The sequence below is a fragment of the Myotis davidii genome, unplaced genomic scaffold (assembly GCF_000327345.1).
Source record: "Myotis davidii unplaced genomic scaffold, ASM32734v1 scaffold1786, whole genome shotgun sequence".
In the NCBI taxonomy this organism is placed as follows: domain Eukaryota; kingdom Metazoa; phylum Chordata; class Mammalia; order Chiroptera; family Vespertilionidae; genus Myotis; species Myotis davidii.
This window is the reverse complement of record NW_006297147.1, coordinates 231,819-257,595: the sequence shown is the minus strand read 5'-3', so window position 1 is coordinate 257,595 and position 25,777 is coordinate 231,819. Positions and strand designations below refer to the sequence as shown.

General features: G+C 44.8%; 2 protein-coding genes across 2 annotated transcripts in view; both read left to right on the top strand.

Annotated features, from left to right (window-relative positions):
* LOC102763139 (zinc finger protein 615-like) overlaps positions 1 to 12,081 on the top strand; it is a 15,075-nt gene extending 2,994 nt beyond the window's left edge. Inside the window, 7 exon segments of the mRNA XM_015569918.1 lie at positions 2,735 to 2,932; positions 3,448 to 3,543; positions 9,678 to 11,272; positions 11,584 to 11,762; positions 11,764 to 11,829; positions 11,831 to 11,868; positions 11,871 to 12,081. Of these exon segments, the coding sequence (XP_015425404.1) occupies positions 2,791 to 2,932; positions 3,448 to 3,543; positions 9,678 to 11,272; positions 11,584 to 11,762; positions 11,764 to 11,829; positions 11,831 to 11,868; positions 11,871 to 11,998 (2,244 nt within the window). The 5' untranslated portion in view covers positions 2,735 to 2,790 and the 3' untranslated portion in view covers positions 11,999 to 12,081.
* Positions 12,082 to 17,458: 5,377 nt separating this feature from the next.
* LOC102763430 (zinc finger protein 211-like) overlaps positions 17,459 to 25,777 on the top strand; it is a 12,309-nt gene continuing 3,990 nt past the window's right edge. Inside the window, 2 exon segments of the mRNA XM_015569906.1 lie at positions 17,459 to 18,151; positions 19,016 to 19,142. Coding sequence (XP_015425392.1) covers positions 18,011 to 18,151; positions 19,016 to 19,142 — 268 coding nt within the window. The 5' untranslated portion in view covers positions 17,459 to 18,010.

Below are 25,777 nucleotides of genomic sequence, written 5' to 3'. Positions count from 1 at the left end.
GGGGGATAGGGAGGTTGTGGCCCCGCCCCCTGTCACACACAGAGCCGCAGGGCGATCAGGAGGTTTGAGCGCTGCCCCCGTCACGCTGATCCCAGTTCCAGGAGGCCTCGCAGCACCGCTGATCCCGGTGCTGGGAGGGATATCTTTGTTTACCTTCTGTATTTGATACCATGTTGCAGTCCGGCTGGCTGAAGCTCCACTGAGTAAAGCAGGTTTCTGGGGTATTTTTAGCTTCTTTATTCGCAACATAGTTGCTTAGAGTTGCAGCTGAGAGGCAGGCAAGTCAGGCAGGGAATGTTGGAGTCCTCCATCACTGAAGCAAGCAAGCCTCATGTTCGCTTCCAGCTGCCTGGCTGCCAGCTGCCATCTTGGCTGGCAGTTAATTTGCATATTGCCCTGATTAGCCAATGGGAAGTGTAGCTAGCGGTCGTATGCTAATTACCATGTTTCTCTCTTATTAGATAGGATTAGTCACAATAGAACATGTGAAGCATAAGGAAGTTGCAGGGTTGGGTATCAGCATTTCCGGGTCACAGTTGACTGAAGACAGATTTCTTTTTTTTTTTAAATATATTTTATTGATTTTTTACAGAGATAAAGGGAGAGGGATAGAGAGTCAGAAACATCGGTGAACCCTCAGTCCACAGGCTGACGCTATCCACTGAGCCAAACCGGTCAGGGATGAAGACAGATTTCTTAATTTTTACTTTTCTTTTTTTGAAGCTTTCTGAACAGAAATTTATTGCTAGCTCTTTTCAGAGGACAGAAGAAAATGCTCTAGGTGACTGAATTTTTTTTATCTTTGCCTTTCTTCATTAATGGATTTATTGAGGCCTATAAAAAAAAACTCACCTTCCCACCCTATCCAGTTTGGCACAGTGGATAGAGCATCAGCCTGTGGACCAAAAGGCCCCAGATTCCATTCCAGGTCAAGAGCGTGTACATTGGTTGCACGCTACTCCCAGACTGGGGACCTAGTTGGGACTCATGCAGGAAGCAACCAATTGATATGTTTCTCTCACATTGATATTCCCCTCTGTCTTTCCCTCTCTCTAAAAATCAATGGAAAAATATCTATTGGTGAGGATTAAAAAAAAACAACCCACCTCCATTCATCAGGACGGTTTGTGTGTATAGAATGCATGGGTAACTGAATGCACAATTACAAAACAGTGGGGGGAAAGTAGGTTAACAGTTCTGAGTATGCCAAACAGTTTATTCTGGTATTATTATCTATTAATTATTGTATTATTTTTCATATGAACAACAGAAAACCTAATTTTGCCCCAGTTTGTTTTTACTAGGCATGTAATCAAGTGTATATGGAAATAAAATCCCATTAGCTCCACAGATGCAACCTATAAATTGAAAATGAGCAGAAAGACTAATATTTCTTCCATATGTGGATGAAAATGGGCCATATACTAAACCTGTCAAGCTCAGAGGAGGCCTGCTTGGAGTCCTTACAAAATCAGAGACCTAAAGTAACCACAAGGATGGTCTGAAATTAAAACTCTTCAACTAAAAGCAGTTCATGGTGGTAGTCATGTCCTAGGCTAGAATCTTCCCTGACAAAGGCCAGTCTTTCCTGCCCTAACCGGTTTGGCTCAGTGGATAGAGTGTCGGCCTGCAGACTGAGGGGTCCCGGGTTCGATTCAGGTCAGGGACGTGTGCCTTGGTTGCGGGCACATCCCTGGTGGGGGGTGTGCAGGAGGCAGCTGATCGATGTTTCTCTCTCATCGATGTTTCTGACTCTCCCTCTCCCGTCCTCTCTGTAAAAAAAAATCAATAAAAATATATTTTAAAAGTCAGTCTTTCCCTTAACTGAGCCTATTTTTATCATTTTGCATCTATAATTGCATACCTTTGGAATGTCAAAGTAATACCATTTTTCTATGTCTCTCAAAGCACAGATATCACACCAGAGCAAAGCCCACACATCCCTCATTGTTGATTGACTTAATTGTTGACTGTTAATTATTCCATACCCACTTATGTAAATAAGTATGGGTTTGTCATTTCACTTTTTATCCAACCCTAGAGGTACCCCCCCTGCTTTTTCCCACCTCCCTAATCTATTACCAGTGGATTTCATGTAACCCACTTATATCTTTCCTTCCTATATAATAAAAGCCTAATATGCTATGTGTCCAGTTGTCCGGTCAGCCATTCAACCAATCAAAGCGTAATATGCTAATGATATATGCTAAGGCTGCTCAACTGCTGCTATGACATGCACTGACCACCATGGGGCAGTCGACTGGTCGACCAGTTGCTATGACGTGAACTGACCACCATGGGGCAGATAGTTCACTGGTCGACCAGTTGCTATTACGTGCACTGACCACCAGGGAGCAGTTGCTCTGACTTGTAAGTTAGCTTGCTGCTGGGGTCCAGCTGATCGGGACTGAGCGAGACAGGCCAGACATGCCCTGGAGCCCTCCTACGGTCCCTCCCCAGCTGGCCAGCCTCCTGCATCCCTCCCTGGCCCCAATTGTGCATCAGTAGGGTCCATCTGCCTGGCCTGTACCCTCTTGCAATCCGGGCTGAGGGACTCCCCCTCCCCCCGCCTCCAAGTGCATGAATTTCGTGTACTGGGCCTCTAGTTTGATTATAATGTATAAAATAAAGTGCAGAACTGCCATTTTCTAGAGCATTTTCTCAATCTGTTTAGAGTTTGCTTTCCGGCAGAGGTCATCAGTTTGGCTCTAATAAACTCAAAAATTCTCTGCAGGTTTGAATGTGTGTTACCTTGACACGTATCTAAAGGACATCCTTCCATTACACAGCATGGAGTTGGTACAGGAATCCCTGACATTTCACGATGTGGCCGTGGACTTCAGCTGGGAGGAGTGGCAGCTCCTGGGCCCCGAGCAGAAGGACCTGTACAGGGACGTGATGTTGGAGACCTACAGCCACCTGGTGTCACTGGGTGAGGACAGCTCCCCTGTGTCACTCAAAAGGAGCCCTGATAGTGGACTTTCCCCCCTCAGCTGCTTAACTCTTTAGTAGAACAGTGGTTCTCAACCTTCCTAATGCCGTGACCCTTTAATACAGTTCCTCATGTTGTGGTGACCCCCAATTTCATTGTTACAAATTGAACATAATGAAAGCATAGTGATTCATCACAAAAACAATATGTAATTATATATGTGTTTTCCGATGGTCTTAGGCGACCCCTTGTGAAAGGGTCGTTCGACCTTCAAAGGGGTTGCGACCCACAGGTTGAGAACTGCTGCTTTAGAATGACTACAGTTCTCTGAAATGGTAGAATCTCAGATCCTTTTCTTGTGCCAGACAAGAGGGTATAATGTCTCCTCTCCTGAGAGAAAAGTCTTTGTGTTACAGATGTGAAACCTGGTCATTCCCTGCAACATAGCATTCTCCCTTGACAGACCCCCAACTCAATTTAGTATGTCTAAGTCTTCTTTTGTTTTTCATGAGCAGGGTATCACGTCAGCAAACCAGACACACTCTTCAAGTTGGAACGAGAGGAAGAACCGTGGGCAGTACAGCGTGGACTCCACTGTCTAGTCTCTCCAGGTGAGGGGGTGAGAACCAGCAAGGCGGGCAGCAGGAAAGTCACATTCTAGTCATGCAGCATCAGAGCTGTGACAGTGAATGAGGAAACTCAAACCACCCCTCCATGTATGAGAATGCTTTTTCTTTGTAGATGTTTAGGGGAAATTATACCTTTTGTCTCTTTTGTCTCTCCTGAGCTCTGACCCCTGTTTATTTTATTTACATCTTGTTTGTGTGTTTTTTAAAACATATTGTTATTTATTTCAGAGGGGAAGGAAGAGGGAGCGAGAGAGAGAAACGTCAGTGATGAGAGAGAATCATTGATCGGCTGCCTCCTGCACACTCCCTATTGGGGATCAAGCCCACAACCTGGGCATGTGCACTTGACTGAAACGAACCCAGGACCCTTCAGGGCTACATCTTGTTTTTATTTGCAGAGTTTTCTTCTCCATAAGATTCTCAGATCTTCTTTGTCCACCGTTACAGTGTCTCTACCTGTGTTATCACTTCTCTTGCTATAAAATTCCACTTTCCAGACCTTTCTGGAAAGACAGAACTTTGAATTCATCGCTTCTTTCTTTCTACTGGGCCTTCGTACCCTGTTAGAAAATAGTGATTTCCCTCCTTAGCATCCACCCCACCTTGGATGCTGGGCCCCCATGATAAACTGCATTTATGTAATTCTTTGCTCGTCTCCCTCCAAGGCTCTTCATACTCACTTCTCATCACTCTTTAACGTTTTCCCTATTCCCATGAATATTTCCCTCTCTCTGTTCTGTGAAATGGACCCCCAGATTTACTTCTCCCTCAATATTGTCTAATGTAGCAGTCGCCAACCAGTGGTCCGTGAGGTCCGAAAAGTTGGTGACCGCTGGTCTAATGTACACTTTCTTCTGATGTATTTTACTCATCATCATGACAGCTGGCCTCTGACTTCTCATTTTGTGTGTGAGAGCAGGAATCATCTTTTTAAGTTATAGTTTCTCTTTCTGCACTATATATTTTAAATGCTATTCAGCCTGGCATCCCTACATGCTGAGCTCTCTTCTTAAACGTCTCTACTGTCTTACTTAATGAATGAGAAAAGATTTTTTCACATGCTACATGTACAGTTCCAGCCAAAACTAAGTTATAATTTATTTCGGCTTCAAATCACATTCTTCCTAGTTTTCCTAATTCAGATTTTTCTTCATTTTTAGATGTTATTAGTGCATTTATTTGCCAGTGGCTTTTGTTTTCACATCATATTTTTAATGCTTTTACTTAGACTTAATTCACATACCATACAACTTACCCATTTAAATGATATAGTTAATTTTTTTTTAGTATATTCATATAGTATTGCAACCATCACCACAGTGAATTTTGGAAAACTTTATATGTACATATTTTCATTGTGGCCTTAATTCCTATAGCTTTGTATTTCATTTCTAAATTAGAAAGGGTGAATCCTTCAGTTCTGTTCTTCTCTTTCAAGATAGTTTTGACTTTTGGATCCTTTAATTTCCCCCTTGAATTTTAGAATCAGATTATGAATTTCTGGGGAGAAAAAAAACCTAGCTTGGTTTTTTATAGGGATTACACTAAATCTGTATCTCAATTGGGTAGGGATTCCATCTTAACCATGACATACATCCTAGTCCAGAATCATTGGGTGCTTTTCTTTCCTTTCTTTCTTTTTTTTAAATTTCTTTATTGGTTAGGGTATTACAAATGTGTCTTCATCCTCCCATTTTCCCCCAACCTCCCCCACCCCCACTCATGCTCTCATCCTCCTGTTGTCCGTGTCCATTGGTTTGGCTTATATGCATGCATACAAGTCCTTTGGTTGATCTCTTCCCCTTACCCCTACCCTCGCCTACTTTCCCTCTGGGGATTGATAGTCTGATCGCTGTTTCTCTCATTGGGTGCTTTTCTATCTAAATTGGTCTTTAATTTTTTCCCGCACAACATTTTATAAGCTTCAAAATAGACATTTTACACTTTCCTTACATTTCTTTGTAAGTGAGATATTCCTTTTTATGATATAATGAATGTAATTGTTTTCTGGTTTGCATTTTCCAATTGTATATTGCTAGGATATAAAAATAAAATTGATTATTTTCCCATCATATTCTGATGACACTTGGCCTAGGTAACCAAGTTTCCTGTCATATGAAATTACAGTTTCTCTTTCAGTGATCTCTGTGATACGCTATCGTGTTGCTTAGAGAGTTTCTGTCCTCTTCCTAAACACTCTTTAGTGTTTTCCATACCTGTGATTGCCTCCTACAATTGAGGTAATTGTTGTATTTTAAAAAAACTTGTATTTTGATAGCCTAATATTTTTAAAGCTAACAGCAGTACAAAAGAAACTTAAATAAATAGACACCATTATTTTGTTCTCCATAGAAGTACTATATAATAAATAATAAACATATCCTAGGGTAAAAATTGCTATATGGAAAATTAATATAGCCAGTGGAACACTGTGGGTGTTTATCCTGGAACTGTGTTTTTAGGAGTGGGAATGGCTCTTTGATAAGCTGCCTTTGAGCACACAGATGAGGGATCTGAGCCAGCTTCCTGGACCTTTTAAAATGTGAAACAATGGGAAGTTCAAAGAACTGGATCTGGAATGTGAGGAACTGGATCACTTTGCCTGTAATGTAGGAGGGAGACATTATCATGGAGGGAAGTGTACTGTTATACATATGGTTGCAATTTGTGACAGGAAAACAATACAGATTAAAGTTACTAAAGATAAAAGGTATATAGGAAAACATTCAGGAGTCACATGAAACATGCTACATTGTTGGAACTAATCATGTTTCTAAAGTTAAGAGACAAGAAGCAGAAATAGCAGAGGTGCTCTCCTATTAACCTTAAAGCAAACTGCCATGTTGTGGAGAGGGTCACCTTTCAGGACACAGCATGCCATCTCTGGGAGGTGACAGCCTCAGTCCCACAACCACAGGAACTAAATTCTGCTCACCATCAGTGAACTTGGAAGGGGGCCCAGTGCCAGATCAGATCGCAGATCTGACTGACATATTCATGTAGTCTTGAGACCTTGAGAGAAGGACCCAATGATTCTATGGTTGGACTTCTGACTTACGGAGACAGATAATAAATGTTTATCATCTTAAAAAATTTCTCAATTCTCCCAGCAATGATGTTGGGGACGCATGCGAAGGATTGCCTACCAGGGAAGCTGATTCAGCTGGTGTCTCTAGCTCCTAAAGTCAAAAGGTTACAGTGTTTTCCTAAGCCTCAGGCACACAAAAACAGTCCTAGGCCATAAATTTAATTGTTCACATTAACTCTCTGGTATGGCCTAAGAGCTCAGTTATAAAAACACTCCTACCAGGCAGGGATTCTCCAGGGAATCAGAGGTTTATCTTCTAATCAGTCAGGGCCAGTCCTTTCTTTGGAATGTGTAGCGATGGTGTGACCCAGGCACGCTGAGTTAACACTTTAATGCAAGGTACCCATCCTCTTTTTGTAGGAACACAACACAGTATGTTCCAGCCAGACCATTAGTTGGGGTCTTGATAATTTATTTATTGTATTATTATTTTTAAATTATTGTATCATTTTCCATATGTAAACCTATTTTTGCCCCACCCTGTATATCCTGATTCCCTCCACCTCTTAAATTTCCATTGCTCCTTTAACCAAGTTTCACAGACGGTGGTTGCTTTATTTTATTTATTTATTTTTTAAATATATTTTTATTGATTTCAGAGAGGAAGGGAGACGGAGAGAGAGATAGAAACATCAATGATGAGAGAGAATCATCGATCAGCTGCCTCTTGCACGCCCCCTTCTGGGGATCGAGCCCGCAACCCAGGCATGTGCCCCTGACTAGAATCAAACCCCTAACACTTCAGTCCACAGGCCAACGCTTCAAGTGTCTGTACCTAGAATTATTAAACTTGGATTTCCTACAAATTTAACTCAAATAGCACACTATCCACTTTGAAATAGTATCAGAGCCTACAAGTTAAGAGTTGATTGCCCCTTTACATGCCAAACACAAGTCCTGATTGTCACCTGTGCTTCTGACCAACTGGCTATAGATTGGAAGTTCTCATGAGCCCCTCCTTAGTTCAATTAATTTGGTAGAGCATCTCACAGAACTCAGAGAAATACTTACTTATATTTACCAGTTTGTTATAATGGATACTGACTGTAATAATAAAAGCATAATATGCTAATTAGACCGGACAGCCGAATGACCTTCCAGACATCATTCTGGACGTCCTTCCAGACAAAGCCCTAGCAAGGGGGGCGAGGTTGAGGTGGTTAGGGGCAAGCAGGCAAGCAGTTAGGGGTAATCAGGCAGGCAGGCAGAGTGATTAGGGTTGATCAGGCTGACAGAGTGATTAGGGGTGATTAGGCAGGCAGGCAGAGTGGTTGGGGTGATCAGGAAGTGGTAAGGGGCAATCAGGCAGGCAGGCAGGTGAGTGGTTGGGAGCCAGCAGTCCCGGATTGTGAGAGGGATGTCCTACTACCGGTTTTAAGTCCAATCTCGCAGGGATCAGGTTTAAACTGACAGTCAGACATCCCTTGAGGGGTCCCAGATTGTGAGAGGGTGCAGGCTGGGCTGAGGGACACCCCCCACCCCCCAATGCATGAATTTTGTGCAACAGGCCTCTAGTAGGTATATAATAGAAGGTCTGAACGATTCTTGAAATTGGGAACTTCTGTCCCCTTGCAACCTGGGTAAACCACCCATTGGGCACATGATGTGTTCACTAGCCCAGGATCTGATCGGATCTGGTTAAGAATTTTTAAAACATATTTTTATTGATTTCAGAGAGGAAGGGAGAGAAGCTAGAAACATCAATGATGAGAGGGAATTATCAATCAACTGCCTCCTGCATGCCCCTTACTGGGGATCAAGCCTGCAACGCAGGCATGTGCCCTCCACCGGAATCGAAACTAGGACCCTTCAGTCCACAGGCTGACACTCTATCCACTGAGCAAAACTGGTTAGGGCAGGTTAAGAAATTTTTATACAGGGTATTTGATTATTATAACAGCCAGAAGATCCTTGAGGTTAGGGGAAACCTTGTTCTTGCCCCCAAAGCCCAAATAAACATCTTGGGCTTTATGGGAGGAATCAGTCCACTACCCTTCCTTCCTGTGCCTCCCTAGGAGAATATAACTACCATGTCTTCCAGTGCTTTGACAAAACCTAGATAGGAGGCCTTTTGGCCAGAGGTCTGCAATATCATATTGTTGGAGCCATCATTGTATCACTGGGGGTTGCAGCTTTCTGTCAGTTTGCTGAGGCTAAACCAAGAAAGGTGGCATACATAGATTTCTACAGAAAGTATGATTCTGTGAAAGATTTTGAGTGGGTGAGGAAGACATATCTTTCAAAGTGCAAAGTGATCTTGGAATGCACATAATTTCTTTGCGTTGAATTCCATGGAAGTCTGTCACTGTTCCATGTACCTGAACTATGAAAGATGGATATTTGATCTAAGGAATAGTTTCTTTTGTAAATAAACTATTAAGAAATACTGTGGGGGGGTTAAGTAAAAAGAAAAAACAAAGGAAACCACTACCGTGGGGTCTAGGAAACCTTAAGGACATGCTAGAGAGAAGAAAGGAAGGGGGATAGGAGAGTGAGAGAGAAGGAGAGATTGGTTGCCTTCTGTTTGCTCCTTGACCAGGAATCAAACCCACAACCCAGATATGTGTCCTGACCAGGAATTGAGGCATGCATAGGACGATGTTCAACCAACTGAGCCACTCCGGCTGGGGAAAAAAAATGGTTTTAATAGAGCTTTAATTTTTATGTCCTCCATCCTTTCTCAGAAGTCAGTGGGTAGAGCTGAAAGTCCAATTTACTAATCAATTGGTCTTTGTGGTGACTAGATCCATCCTGAAGCTTTGTAGTATTATTAGTATAAATTCACTGTTATAAAGTGGTTTGTGGGGTTTTTTATGTTTAGCAAAAGATACTATCACTTAGGAAATTATACAGTTTAACAAGCTTATTGTCAAGTACTGTGGACATAGACCAAATTTATTTCTTATTCTACAACACATAGGCTTGTCAGTAAATAATTACTCCACATGAAGGCATTTGTAATGTTTTATTTCAAACTAAGTTTATGAGAGATTACAGAATGATTCACTTTTCTCTTCTGTCCTAGTAGAAGGTACAGTTGGTGATTCTCTGCAGTATCCCTTGCAAAGTCGAAGCATTCAGAGTCTGGAAACATGCTGTGAAAATAGTATGTTTGGAGATATTGTTAATCAGAGCAAAGGTAATTTCCTATTAAAGCAAAATCACAATATGTTTGAGATGCATGAAAAACTTCCAATATCAAAGTTAAGTTTTGAAAACCAAAACAGAAACTGTAACATAAAGAACTTTGTTGAGTTGACAGGAGAGGACACACCCATTCTGCATGCTAACCATGAACAATTTTACACTGAAATTATATTGCCTGTCGGCACCAAACCCATCAATAATAAGTCGCAGGCCATTCAGGAACAGAGAACTTACCACATTGAGAAATTCCACATATGCCCTGAATGTGGAAAAGCCTTCATGAAAATGTCTCAGCTCACTGATCATCAGAGAGTTCATTCTAGAGAAAAACCTAATGGATGCTGTCCATGTAGTAAAGCCTTCTCTAGAAAGTCCAGGCTCACTGCCCATCCAAGAATTCATAATGAACTGAAACAGTATGAATGCACTAAATGTGACAAAACCTTCCTCACGCCATCACAGTTCAGTATACATCAGAAAACTCACATGGGACAGAAATCTTATGTGTGCAGTGAATGTGGTAAAGCATTCATCAAAAAGTCTCGGCTCATTTATCATCAGCGAAGTCATACAGGAGAGAAACCCCATGGGTGCAGTTTATGTGGCAAGAACTTCTCTACGAAGTTTAGTCTCACTACCCATCAAAAAATTCATACAGGAGAGAAACCCCATGGATGCAATCTATGTGGAAAGACCTTCTCTACAAAGTTTTGTCTCACTAAACATCAAAACACTCATACAGGAGAAAAACCCTATGGATGCAGTCTATGTGGGAAGACCTTCTCTACTAAGTTTAGTCTTACTACCCATCAGAAAACTCATACAGGAGAGAAACCTTATACATGCACAGAATGTGGAAAAGGCTTTTCAGTGAAGCGTGGCCTCATCCTACATCAACGAACTCATACTGGAGAGAAACCCTACATATGTAATGAGTGTGGGAAAGACTTCACCTGGAAGAACACTCTAATCAGACATCAGCGAGCACATACAGGAGAGAAGCCCTATGTATGTATTGTATGTGAAAAAGGCTTCACCATGAAGACTGATCTCACTGTACATCGAAGAACTCATACTTTAGAGAAACCGTATGTGTGTAGTGAATGTGGGAAAGGCTTCTCAATGAAGCACTGCCTCATTGTACATCAGCGAATTCATACTGGAGATAAACCTTATGTATGTACTGAGTGTGGGAAATGCTTCCCCTGGATGTGCCCTCTCATCAGACACCAACGGGCACATACAGGAGAGAAACCCTATGTATGCAATGTATGTGGAAAAGGCTTCAGTATGAAGGGGGGTCTCACTGTCCATGAGCAAACTCATACTTCTGAGAAACCATATATGTGTAAAGAATGTGGGAAAGGCTTTACTCAGAAGTACAAACTCAGTGTACATCGGCGCATTCACACGGGGGAGAAACCCTACGTGTGCAGTGAATGTGGAAAAGGCTTCACAGTGAAAAACAAGCTGATTGTACATCAGCGGATTCATACAGAAGGGAAACCTCATATGTTGTAGTGAATGTGGGAAAGGCTTCCTCTTAAGGAGCCCTGCCATCTGACAACAGCAAACATACAGGAGAGAAGCCTTATGTATGTAGCATATGTGGAAATGGCTTCACCATGAAGAGTGATCTCAGTGTACATTGGTGCACTTATATGTAAGAGAAACCTTAAATATTCAATGAATGTGTCAAAGGCTAACCTGAAAAAAGCATGCTCATTGCACCTCTGCAAATTCATATGGAGATAAACTATATGCCATGAATGGACTTCACCATGAAGAATACTCTAAGTATACATTAGCAAATTCATACCACAGAGAAACCATACAAATGCAATGGATGTGGTGAAGGCTTTAGGAAAAAGATATGCCTCGTGCAACATCAGACATTTCACTAAGGAAAGACTTCATGTTCTGAACGTGGGAAATTCTCATTGTGCAAAAATAATCTCATTACCCATCAGAATGAACACAGAAGAGAAACACTATGAATGCAATAAAGATGGGAAAGCCTTCACTACGAAGTCGTTTCAATGTTCATCAAAGAAAACATACAGGAGACAACCCTAGGGATGCAGCGATTATGGTAAAGCTTTTCCCGACTTGTCCTTATCTATATATATAAAGAGCCAGGGGTCATCACATCACAACCAAAGGTTCAACCAACTGGAAGTCAGTGCTGGGTTGCTGTGGTGACCCAGCAACAGCGACCCAGCACTGACTGCCACTACTGTGGATGCCCTGATACAGCAGTGACTGCTGAGGGGGCTGTGGATCACACCCGAAGAGAGGCCTGGAAAGAGAGAGATAGGGTCTGATCTGTAGCCTCTATGGCAGCTTTTGATCAGCACTTCCCCTTCTCTTTTGCTCCGGGCCTGGCCAGCAGCTGGCCTCTTTCTCTTGGCCTCTGCTGGGGCTGCTGATCAGCCCTGCCGTTCTCATCAGTTCCACTGATAGGCTCAGAGACGCTGACTGGCATAGAAACTGACCAGTCAGAACCAGTCTGGGTGAAGTGTGAGGAGCCAATGGCTGCCTAGGAGGTGGAGCTTTTGATGCTGATTGGCATAGAAACTGACCAGTTAGAACCTCATCTGGGTGAACTGCAAAGGCAGAACCTAAGGTGGGGGCTGAGGAGGGGTTTTAAGGGCAACAGCTGTTTGGTGTAAGGTGTAAGAAAGCAGTTCAATTTTTTGATGACCTGTTTGGCAGTATAGTGCATGGCTGGTTATCAGTCCTGATGTAGGTATTATGTATTTTTGTGTGCCAAGAGCACTCCTCCTGATGAAAAAGGCTCCCTCCCCCCATTTAAGCAATCTTATCCTATATAATCTATCTATACTACTAAAAGGGTAATATGCTAATTAGATCGGGTCAACTGGCCATCTTCTGGACATCCGACTTCCTTCTGGACAAAGCCATGGTGGTGGGGGCTGAGGTAGAGGCCGTTAGGGGCGATCAGGCCGACGGGAGGGCAGTTTGATGCGAGCTCAGGCTGGCAGGGGAGGGCTGTTGTGGGCAACCTGGCTGACGGGACGGAAATTGGGAGCGAGATTAGGCAGGCAGGAGAGAGCAGTTAGGGGCAAAATCAGGCCGGTAGGGGAGGGCTGTTGAGGGTGAGATCAGGCCAGCAGGGGAGGGCAGTTGGGGGTTCTCTCCATTTGTGTGAAATTCTTAGCTGTGAAATGGAAATCAGGTTTTGAACCACCCATTATCAAATGGATCCATAATTAAATTAACATTTGCAAGGTGCTGGGAGGGAAGTTGTGGGCAAGATCAGGATGGCAAGGAAGGGCAGTTGGGGACGAGATCAGACTGGCAGGGGAGGGCTGTTGGGGGAGAGATCAGGTTGGCAAGGGAGGGCAGTTAGGTGTAATCCGGCAGGCAGAGGCAGATGGGGGTGAGATCAGGCCGGCAGGGGAGATCAGTTGGGGGCGAGATCAAGCCACAGTTGAGGTCGATCAGGCAGGCAGAAGTGGTTAGGGGCGATCATGCAGGCAGGCAGGTGAGCGGTTAGGAGCCAGGAGTCCCAGATCATGAGAGGGATGTCCAATTGGAGAGGGTGCAGGCTGGGCTGGGGGACTCCCCCCGCCCTCTGCACACATTTCGTACACTGGGCCACTAGTTAAACATAAGAGAATTTACAGGTAGTTGCTTTGTGGGAAACCTGTAGGCCCTCAAGATAATAGCATGCAACGAATAATAGCTCAATACAAAGAATATAGTGCTGTATTTATTGACCAGTTACCTCTTATTTTATATTGATGAAAAAATTTATAAACCTCAGATATAATCAACATTGATGAAAATATTTTAGGACAGTATATGTTTAAAGAGTGTTTTCTGAGGTAAATCCAATGAATGTGACAGAATGAAAAACACTTTAGTTGGAAGTAAAACATCTCATACGTGATCATTAGAGATCAAGAATGAGTGAATATTTTTAAAAAAATATATTTTATTGATTTTTAACAGAGAGGAAGGTAGAAGGATAGAGTTAGAAACATCGATGAGAGAGAAACATTGATCAGCTGCCTCCTGCACACTCCCTACTGGGGATGTGCCCGCAACCAAGGTACCAGCCCTTGACCGGAATCGAACCTGGGACCTTTGATTCCGCAGGCTGACGCTCTATCCACCGGTCAGGGCTGATTTTGTAAGTTTTAAACTGGCAGTTTCTCTCATCATGGATTAAATTTTAATATATACAACACAGGAGTGGTCTGTGCTTAGTTCATGGTGTAATTAACTTTGGAATTTCTTTACTTCGTACTTTGTGTTATTTCAGAATATTTGAAGTACTTGAAAATGAAACTGAGCCTGGCTGGTGTGGGTTAGTTGTTGAGTGTCAACCCATGAACCAAGAGGTCACTGGTTCAAATCCCAGTCAGGGCACATGCCCACATTTTGGGCTGAAACCACAGTAGGGTTTCAATCATTGATGTTTTTATCTCTAGCCCTCTCCCGCTCAATCTAAAGCTCAGTAAAAACGCATTTTTAGAAAATTAAGCAATATATTAATTTTATAAAGACAACAGCACATTTAGATGTGTTTCATCAAGTTTATAAGTAGCATCAAGTGGTTTATAAAATGAAATATTTAAAAAAAAGTATGCATTTTTTATTCAGTTGTAGAGAGGAAGGGAGAGGGAGAGAAAAACATACCTTTTTTTTGTTGTTAATCCTCACCCGAGAATATTTTTCCATTGATTTTTATAGTGGAAGGGTGAGAGGAAAACATCCTTGTGAGAGAGACACAGCAATTGGTTGCCTCTTGCATTTCCCGAACCAGGATAGGAATTGAACCTGCAATTCAGGTATGTGCACTTGACCAGATTCAAACACAAGACCCTTCAGTGGGTAGGCCAGTGCTCTAAAATCTGAGCCACACTGGACAGGATTAGAGGAAAAAACACCCTTGTTAAAAAAATAGGCATTTTTGCCCCAGCTGGTTTGGCTCAGTGGATAGAGCGTAGGCCTGCGGACTGAAGGTTCCCAGGTTCGATTCCCGTCAAGGATATACCTTGGTTGCGGGCACATTCCCAGTAGGGAGTGTGCAGGAACAGCTAAATTGATGTTTCTCTCTCATCAATGTTTCTGACTCTCTATCCCTCTCCCTTTCTCTCTAAAAAAATCAATAAAATATATTTTAAAAAGTAGACATTTTTAAAAAATGTGTTCTTGATTTTAAGAGAGAGAGAGAAATGTCAGTGTGAGAGAAACACATTGATTAGTTGCCTCCTGCACACGCCTTGACCATGGCCTGGGGTGGGGAGGAGCCTGCAACCCAGGTATATGCCATTGACTGGAATTGAACCTGGGACCCTTCAGTCCACAGGCTGACACTCTATCCACTGAGCCAAACTGGCAAGGGCCTGATTGTTAAGAGATGAGAAAATTAACCTCAGCTTTGGCTCTCGTGAAAACTTGGCTACACTGAAATTCTTCTTACAGCAAAGTGTGTGTGTGTGTTTTTCAGTTCATGCCAACTTGGGGAAATACTGGTCAGGTGAGAAAGATAGAGTAAGATGTGAGCAGAACAATTTAGAATTGTAGAAAAATAGCCATAGCAGCAAGTTTCATTCTTTCAACAGTTTTTTAAAAAAATATATTTTTATTGATTTGAGAGAGTAAGGGAGAGAGATATAGAAACATCAATGATGAGAGAGAATCATTGATCAGCTGCCTACTGCACACCCCACATTGGGGATGGAGTCCGCAACCCAGGCATGTGCCCTTGACCGGAATCGAGTCTGGGCTGACTCTTTATCCACTGAGCCAAACCGGTTCAACAGTCTTTTATTAATAATGTCACTGCTTCAGAGGCTGTGTGACACAGCAGTGAATAAAGGAATAGGTTCCCTACCAGGGTTCATCAAAGGCTTTATTAAAAGGGTAGCCAATCACTGAAGAGAAAATATTCCATGTTATAGTAAATTCTTAGGTGACAGGTGATGTGTAAAAACAGGTGGGCAAATGTAGGTTTATAGTTCTAATACAATATTACAAGAATAATCATACAATAATAAACTGTGTTTTGCATACTCACAACTGTAAACTTACTTTTTCCACCCTGTATAAATTGAGCAGCACTCAGGAATGACAAGCATGTGGCTCCTGAAGATTTTAAGAGCACACATTTAAAGGAGGGGTGCCCTGACTGGTTTGGCTTAGCAGGTAGAGTGTTAGCCTGTGCATAGAGGGGTTCCGGGTTCGATTGCAGTCGGGGACACATGCCCTGGTTATGGGCTTGATCCCCAGTGGGGAGTGTGCAGGAGGCAGAAGATCAGTGATTCTCTCATCATTGATGTTTCTATCTCTCCCTTACTCTCTCAAATCAATTAAAAATATATATTCATTTATAAATAAATAACATAAAGGAGGGGAGCAAGGGGATTTGAGTATATTGGGAAGATGTTTCATGGACAAGAAAGAGCTCTCCAGTGTTCCCATACCAGCTGTTCACCAGGAGTGTCAGACTCTGACCATTGTTTCAGTTTCAGGATGTTGGAGATTATTTTTATTTAGAACTGACTTCTATAATTTATGGCAAGTTTAAAAAAATTTTAAACTCTTCTGTTAGATTATTTAGGGTTTTTTGTTTTGTTTTGTTAATATATTTTCATTGATTTTAGAGAGAAAGGGAGGAGGAGAGACATACAGAAACATCAATGATGAGACAGAATTATTGATCAGCTTCCTCCTGCACACTCCACACTGGGTATTAGCCCACAACCCGGGCATGTAACATGACCAGAATCGAACTCTGACCTGGTTCATAGGTTGATGCTCAAACACTGAAACACGCCAGCCAGCAAGAATTATTATTGATTTTAATATTTATTGCACAGATGCATAGTCATAACTACTTTTTATATTTTGTGTGATTTTTTTAAGTTTCTGAGTTATACATGGCTCAACTTTCATTATGAATATAGACTTCATTTACTCTAAATATTGTTTATAAATATGTTCATAGTCTCATCACATTGAAATGTCTAAAACATCATCACACCTGACATGTTAGATATGTCTATAAAGGACAATTTTTTTTCACTATGAGGATTACAATAGCATTTTCTCATGAAGAAAACCACCAATAACAAAAGTCGATTTTTCCACTTTTTAAAAATTTATCTTAGTTGATGTTCAAATTAAAACGAAACAATAGAGTTCCATTTAAAGTTTATATTATGGCTGAAACCGGTTTGGCTCAGTGGATGGAGCGTTGGCCTGCGGACTGAAGGGTCCCAGGTTCGATTCCGGTCAAGGGCATGTACCTGGGTTGTGCCCACTTCCCCAGTGGGGGATGTGCAGGAGGCAGCTGATCGATGTTTCTCTCTCATCGATGTTTCTAACTCTCTATCTCTCTCCTTTCCTCTCTGTAAAAAATCAATAAAATATATTTAAAAAAAATAAAAATAAAGTTTATATTATGCCCTGGCAGGTGTTTCTCAGTGGATTGAGAGTCCTCCCATGGATCAACAGATCCTGGAGTTCCATTCCTGGTCAGGGCACATCCCCAGATTGTGGGCTCAATCCCCAATAGGGGGCGTGCAGGGGACAGCCAAAGGATGTGTCTCTCTCATAGTGTCTGTATCTCTCCCTATCTATCAAAAAAATAAATTTTATGTTATGCATCTTAGTTCTTTTTTATTTCAAAAGTCTGCCCTACATTCCTATGTTATATTTTTCCTATTCATATATGATGGTTTAAGTAGGTCATTTTGGGATAAAATGTTCTAGACTCTAATGCATTCATACCTCTATTATGAGTCGCTGTATTGGGCTCAGGAATCATGTGTTTTCATTTGCACATGCTCAAGCCCCTTCACCAGGAAAAGATAACTTCCTTTAGCCATTTTCAAGATGACTCTTTCATTAGGATAGGAAGCCTCTCCAGAGGCCTATCTCGGTTTTTTCCCCTGGTGGTGAGGTGGGTAAACCCTGGACCCCGGCCTGGGACTAACCCACATTATGCAAAAGCGAAATCTGAAATACCACGCGGCAACCAATGAAGGGTCAGAAAATGCGCTTTCGGTGAAGTACGAGAGGCGGTACTTCCGGTGTCCGCAAGGGAGGCATTTTGTCTGGACTCAGGTTACCGTCGGTACCTTATCGGAGATTCCAGATCGCTAGTTTCTAGTGAAGATTCCCCGAGGGAAAAGCCGGGAGAGCTGTGGTGCACACAGCACACGCGCGGGTGTGAAGATGGACGTGGTAACGCGGGTGACCCGCTCCATGGCGGGGACAGGGACCGCCCTTCCCGCGGATGCCTCTTCTCCCGCCGCTCCCGCCCTGCTACCTCCACTGAGTGCAATGGCCGCATCCGCACTGAGTCGCTGGGCTGAGGTGAGTGCGAGAGCCGGGGCCCTCACCGCCTCCTCACACCGAACAGGGCAGCCCGGGTGCGGGCGCCTGTCCCGTCCTGCAGCTCAGTCCCGCGTGGAGGACCGTGAGGAAGGCGGAGGGGAGAGAGGAGTGTTGTGGCTTCAGAGGACACAGCACGTGCAGGGCAGAGAGGACGGGGGTGACTAGTATCTGAGGTTCCTATGGAGATGTGGGTGGTGATTATTGAAGTAAAGATCAGAGACAAACGGGGAGGACTTCACAATCTCAATCCGGGCTTTCTGGGCTCTGGGATCCATCAGTGGACTGGGTTGACCTGGTCTGGCTGAAATACAAGCTCTCTCGGATAGCATGCCAAGTTCATGGGTGAGTCCAGCGAGATTCAGTGGCATTGGGGCAGGATGGTGGCAGAGCTGAGGGAGTGAACCTGGGACTGAAGATGGGAAGGGGATGAACATTACCCAGTGGTGAGCACATCTGGAGGAAGTGTGAGCTGATGGTCCCGGGACCTGGTGTGAGGATTAAAGGGTGAGGCATAAGCCCAGGTTTGTCTTTGTCCTGGAGGCATGTTCTGGGAGACTGCAGTGGTGTTGCTTGGCAGGAAGGCTGGGGCCCTGCAGGCATCACCCAGAGCTTAGATGGTGTTTCTCTGCTGTCCCCCTTCCCAACCCAGCTGTTCTGCTGAGGGCAATCACAGTGAGTAATGGGACTGTGATGAGAGAGCAGCCTGCACTGGCCTTAGGGCCTGGTGTCCACACTAATATGGTTGCCCTGGAGGAGATTGAGGGTGGGGAACGTGTGTGTAAGGAGTAGGAGTGCAGATTCTCAGAAAGAGAGCTCTGGTTTCAATTGTCTCAATTCTAACAGGTTGGGGTGACCTTTGAGGACATTGCCCTGTACTTCTCCAGGGAGGAATGGAGCCTCCTTGATGAGGGTCAGAGACAGCTGTACCTGAATGTGATGCTGGAGAACTTTGAACTTGTATCCTCCCTGGGTAAGACCCTCACTCTCACGAATGACCTGGACTTGGCTTTGCACTTCCCCAGGCCTCTTTTCTCAGGTGCACTCTGTCCTCACATGTGGACCGTGGGCACTGGGTGATTTCCAGTTTTCCGGGTAGTTGCTGTCCTTTGCTTGCACTGCCGGCTTCTCTCCGTGCAGCCCCTCTACCTGCTGCACTGAACTCATAGGGATGAATATGTGGTTGGTAGTGTGGCAGGGAGCCTAAGGGATTCCACCTTGATTAGCGAGGAAGAGTATTTTTCATATTCCTGTTGGTCATTTGTACATATTTTTGGGTATAATTTTTCTACATCCTTAGCCTGTGTTTTTTGTTGTTAATGTTTTATGTTTTTCTTGATTTTAGAGAGTAAGGGAGAGGAGAGAGAGAAAGAAATATCAATGATGGGAGTGAATCATTCATCACATGCCTCCAGCATGTCCTTCCTAGGAATCTAGTCCATAACCCAGGCTTGTGCTCCAGACTGGAATTGAACCCAGGACCCTTCAGTGTACAGGCCGACACTGTCCACTGAGCAAAGCCAGCTACGGCAGCTTATTTTATTTTTTAAAATAAACTTTTTATGCCTTTTTCTTTTTCCCTTCCTGGTTTTCCTCTGTCTCTGCCCACCTGCCTGTTATTGATTTAAGAGGAAGGGAGAGGGAGAAAGAGATAGAAACATCAATGATGAGGGAGAATCATTGATCGTCTGTCCCCTACTGGGGGGTCAAGCCCACACCCAGGCATGTGCCTTTGGCTGGAATCGAACCTGAAACCGTTCAGTCTGCAGGCTGACGCTCTGTCTACTGAGCCAGACCAGCTGGGGCTGCTGTGTTCTTTAAATTTATGTTTCCTCTTTCTTTCCACCTGAATGATTTCAAATGATGTGTCTTTGACATCACGTATTCTTTCGCGTCTGATTTTGATACTCTTCATTTTATGTTTTCAATTCATTCCTTGTAATTTATCATCTCTGGCATTCGTTTCATTCTTGTTTATGATTTCTGCCTACCTTTATTTTCCTTTTGTACTTTTTTGGTGTTTTTTAAATTTAATATATTTTTATTGACTTAAGGGAAGAAGGGAGAGGGAGGGGGAGATAGAAACATCAATGATGAGAGAGAATCATTGATTGGCTGCCCCCTGCACGCTCCCTGCTAGGGATCAAGCCCGCAAAGCGGACATGTGCCCTTGATCAGAATCGAACCTGGAACCCTTCAGTCTGCAGGCTGACGCTCTATCCACTGAACCAAACCAGCAAGGGCTGATATTTTCCTTTTGTTACTGGGTTGATTTTGGCATTATGTTGGTTTCATTTGTGTTTTCTTGTAGCTCAGAGATGTTTTTAAAAGTAAAAGTAGTTTGGATTCCTTATCAGGTTGTATGTAGATACCATTTTTTTTCTATTGATTACTGGAAAATTATCACGTTTTATTGGTGGTGGTTTTGTTTTCACTATGTATTTTTTTAATTATACCTTTACTAGAGGCCTGGTGAACGGATGCGTACAGCAGTGGGGTCCCTCAGCCTGGCCTAGGCCCACTCGCAATCCGGACTGTGGCCCTACTCCCCGAAGGGTCTGACATCCCCCGAGGGATATAGTGCACGAAGCTACAGGTGGCCACGGAGGAGCCCGAGCTTCTGCTGGGTGTTATGCCGCTCCCACTCATCCCAGCCCCACTCTGCATGTCGCTGCTGCTCAGTTGCACACTGCCACAGGGGCTGGAGAGTTGTGCCACCGCAGCGGTACTCACCAGGCGTTAGCCTGGCGTCTGGCGCCCATCAGTCAGCTGAGCAAGGCTCCTGCCATGAGAGCACATTGACCACCAGGCGTTAGCTGCTGTGTTGAGCATCTGCCCCCTTATGGTCAGTGCATATCATAGCGAATGGTCAAATGGTCATTCGGACATTTGGTTATTTAGGCTTTTATATATTACTAGAGGCCCAGTGCACAAAAATTTGTGCACTCGGGGGGGAAATGGGGGTCCCTCAGCCCAGCCTGCGCCCTCTCGCAGTCTGGGACCCCTCGGGAGATAACGCCCTGCTGGCTTAGGCCTGCTCCCGGGTGGCAGAGGGCAGGCCCAATCCCTAGGTGCAGCCCCTGGTCGGGCTCAGAGCAGGGCCGATTGGGGAGATGGGGCACTGCCCCCTGTCATGCAACTCCTACCCTCAGTCACGCTCAGGATAGGGCCGATTGGGGGGTTGGGGCACCACCGCCTGTCACACTCAAGGCAGGGTTGATGGGGAGGTTGCGGCGCCACCCCCTGTCATGCACAGAGCAGGGCTGATCAGGGGGGTTGGGGCTCCGTACCCTATCATGCACAGAGCAGGGTCGATCAGGGGGTTGGGGAGTTCCCCCCTGTCATGCACAGAGCAGGGCCCATCACGGAGTTGAGGAGCTCCCTCCTGTCACTCATAGAGTAGGGCCGATAGGGGAGTTGGGCACTGTCCCCTGTCACACACAGAGCAGGGCCGATCAGGGGGTTGGGGCGCCGCCACTGTCACACTCAGGGCAGGGCTGATGGGGAGGTTATGGCTCTACTTCACCACAACAGGGCAGGGCCCGTGTGGCGAAGGGTTCGGGGGGGTTGGGGCACCACCCTCTATCACCCACAGAGCAGGTCTGATCAAGGCGTTGGGGTGCCGCCACTCTCAAACTCAGGGCAGGGCCGATGGGGAGGTTATGGCTCTACCCTGTCACACACAGAGCAGGGCTGATCAGGAGGTTGGGGTGCCTTCCCCTGTCACGAACAGAGCAGTGTGGATAGGGAGGTTGTGGCCCCGACCCCTGTCACACACAGAGCCGCAAGGCGATGAGGGGGTTTGGCCGTTGCCCCGTCACGCTGATCCCGGTGCCGGGAGGCCTCGTGGCTCTGCTGATCCCGCTGCTGGGAGGCATATTACCCTTTTACTATATAGGATAGAGGCCTGGTGCATGAGTGGGGCTGGCTGGTTTGCCCTGAAGGGTGTTCTGGATCAGGGTGGGGGTCCCAACTGGGGTGCCTGGCCAGCCTGGGTGAGGGGATGATGACTGTTTGCAGCTGGTCACACACCCTTCAGGGTGGGGGTCCCCACTGGGGTGCCTGGCCAGTCTGGGTGAGGGGCTGAGGTCTGTTTTCAGGCTGATGGGTGACTGAAGCTCCCAACTGCTCCTCTCTTTCTTCTTTTTTTTTTTTATTCTGGGCCAGCTTTAGCTCTGGCTCCAGCTCTGAGGCCTCTGCTGCTGAAAGCAGGTATCTGGTTTGTTTGGGTTCTATAATTGAAACAATGTATAACTCCAGCTCTGAGATCCCAGCGGCTGAAAGCAGGTTTCTGGGGCTTTGTTTAACTTCTATATTTATTACAATGTTTCAAACTGCAAGCTCAGAGGCCAGCAAGGCAGGCAGGGAACGTTGGAGTCCTCCGTCACTGAAGCAAGCAAGCCTCATGTTAGCTTCCAGCTGCCTGGCTGCCAGCCGCCATCTTGGCTGGCAGTTAATTTGCATATCTCCCTGATTAGCCAATGGGAAGGGTAGCAGTTGTACACTAATTACCGTAGTTCTCTTTTATTAGATAGGATTATATAGACTAGACACCCAGTGCACGATATTTGTGCCCTGGGTTCACAGGGGCTTCAGCCTGGCCTGTGATCTCTCGCAGTCCAGGACCCCTTGATCCTTACTGCCCGCCTGCTTGCAGCCCCTTACCGCTCGGCCTGTTGTTCTTTAGCAATGCTGCAGAGGCAGGAGAGGGCCTCTCACCAGCGCTGCTGTGCTCGCCAGGTGTGAGCCCGGCTTCTGGCTCATCAGCGCTCCCCCTGTGGGAGCACACTGACCACCAGGGGGCAGTTCCTTCGTTGACCATCTGCCTCCTAGTGGCCGGTGAGCACCGTAGCGATTGTTCATTCTGGTTGACCCGCCTTAACAGTTCTTAGGCTTTTACTATATAGATTGTTGAAGGTATTACATATGTCCCCTTTACCCCCTATTCACCCCTACTAGCCCTACCACATACCTTCCTGTAGGCCTACACCACCCTATTGTCTGTGTCCATGGGTTATGCATATACGCATACAAGTTCTTTGGTTTTTGTCCTCCCACCCACCTACACCCCAGCACGTTCTCTCTCAGATTGCACGGTCTGTCCCATGCTTCCATCTCTCTGGATCTACCTTGTTAATCAGTTTATTTTGTTTATTAGATTCCACAGATGAGTAAGATCATGTGATACTTATCTTTCTCTGACTGGCTTAGGATAATATTCTCCAGGTCCCTCCATGCTGTCTCAAAGGGCAAGAGGTCCTTCTTTTTCTATTGCTGCATATTATTTCATGGTGTACACGTACCATGGCTTTTTTATCCACTCAGTGACTGATTGGCACTTGGGCTAGTACCAGATCCCACCTAATATAAATTGTGCTGCTATAAGGTAGGACTGCATACATTTTTTTATAATTGGTGTTTTGGGTTTCTTAGTATATATTCCTAGAAGTGGGATCTCTGGATCAAATGGCAGTTCCATGTTTAATTTTTTGAGGAAACTCCATACTGTTCCATAATGGCTTCACCAGTCTGCATTTGCACCAGCAGTGTACTGGGGTTCCCTTTTCTCCACATCCTGCCAGCACTTTCCATTTGTTGATTTTTTCATGATAGCCATTCTACAGGTGTCATTTTATGTGCATCTCATGATGATTAGTAACTCCAAACATTTTTTCATGTCTCTTAGCTGTCCGTATGTCCACTTGGGAGAAGTACCTATTTAGGTCCTTTGCCCATTTTTTTTTTAACATTTAATCACCTTTATTTATTTATTTTTTTGTTAATCTTCACCCGAGGATATTTTTCATTGATTTTTAGAGAGAATGGAAAAGAGATGGAAAGACAGAGAGAAGCAACGATGTGAGAGAAACACATCTATTAGTTGCCTCCTGCAGGAGCCCTGACCAGGAAGGAGCCTGCAACCAAGGTACATGCCCTTGACCGGAATTGAACCTGGGACCCTTCAGTCCGCAGGACAACGCTCTATCCACTGAGCCAAACTGGTTTTGGCTAAATATTTTTTTAAAAAATATATATTTATTGATTTCAGAGAGGAAGGGAGAGGAAGAGAGAGATAGAAACATCAGTGATGAGAGAGGATCATTGATTGGCTGCCTCCTGACCACCCCCTACTCGGGATCCAGCCCGCAACCCGGGCAAGTGGTCTAGACTGAAATCGAACCCAGTACCCTTCAGTCTGCAAGCCGACATTCTATCCTCTGAGCCAAATCTGTCAGGGCAGCCTTTTTTCGGTCTGGAAAGTTCTTTATTTCACCATCTATTTTTTTTTTTAATTTTTTATTACAAAGGGTATTACATATGTGTCCATTTCCCCGCCCCGACACCATCTATTTTGAATGATGGCTCTTCAGTAGAATTCTCTTGTTCTTTCTTTGGGGGTTGTGTTTTTGTTTCCCCATTTTGGCTGCCTGTTTGCATTTGGGTAGATCTGCTACACTTCTGATCTCTAGTGTAGGACAATGTCAGACACTCCTTGCGATTGGAACCGTGTACCCAGTTATGAGCTCTCAGCAATCCATAGCTTTTGGATCCCTCTACTGTGGCAGGTTCCTTTGGAAAGGACCAAGATGTGCACCAGGTCTGCTTTTCCTATTGCTGGCCCAGAAGGAGATCAGGCAAAGACTCAAAGCCTCCAGGACCCACCTCAGCCTGCAGTCTGATTGTTGTCATCCTTGATAACCTTCAGGCTATTGACCGAGAGTGGGGCCAGACATGTTCTAACAGGGTGTGACAATTGGCTTCCCCCAGGCAAAAACTGCCTGGATGGCAAAGGTCCACAGCAGAAAGATGTCCTCCATATCACGAGGAAATGACTTAGCACAGGATACTAGGGTGGCTGCCCTCAGAGTTCCAACCCCAGAGACCCCAGTCCAGGACTCTCCTCACACAGTTTCAGTCCACTCTGCCCTCCGTAAGCCAGAGCCCATGGTGAGTGGATGCACAGGAAATTTTGTGCATTTAAGAGGGTGCCTGCGTTTCTAGCCGTCTCGCTGCCAGACTATAACCCTGCCGCTTTTCATATCCATATGTTTTGCAGCCACCCCTCTCAGTTCTCGTACTCTGGGCTTGGGATCTCAGCTTGGGATTCAGACACCAGAGTTCTTAGTGGGAACAGCCCACAGCCAAAATATCCCTCCAAAATTCAACTGTTGTCTGTGGGAACCCAGCCATCTCTTTTGTGCTTCAGCACTGCCTACCAGTCTGTATGCAATCTCCACTTCCCGTTCTTTGTTATCAGGGTTCTCTCCAGCTAGTGCTCAGCTGTTTTTCAGGATGGTTGTCCTGCATTTTAGTTGTCTTACCAGCTTGGTCTTGAGAGCTTGTCAGTGTGCCTTCCACTTATTCCATTGCCATTTTTTCTCCCCTTTAGTATTTCTTTTATTACTGTACTAGGGGCCTGGTGCACTAAATTCATGCAAGGGGGGTGGGTTCCTCACCCCGACCTGCACCCTCTCCAATCTGGGAGCACTCATGGGTGCCCTTTTCAATCCAGGAGTTTCTGTCTGTCTTTGTAATCATATGAGCAAATTGTCTGAGACCCCAACCCAGTTTAGTTTGGTGCTCACAGAATAATACAGGTCTTTTTTA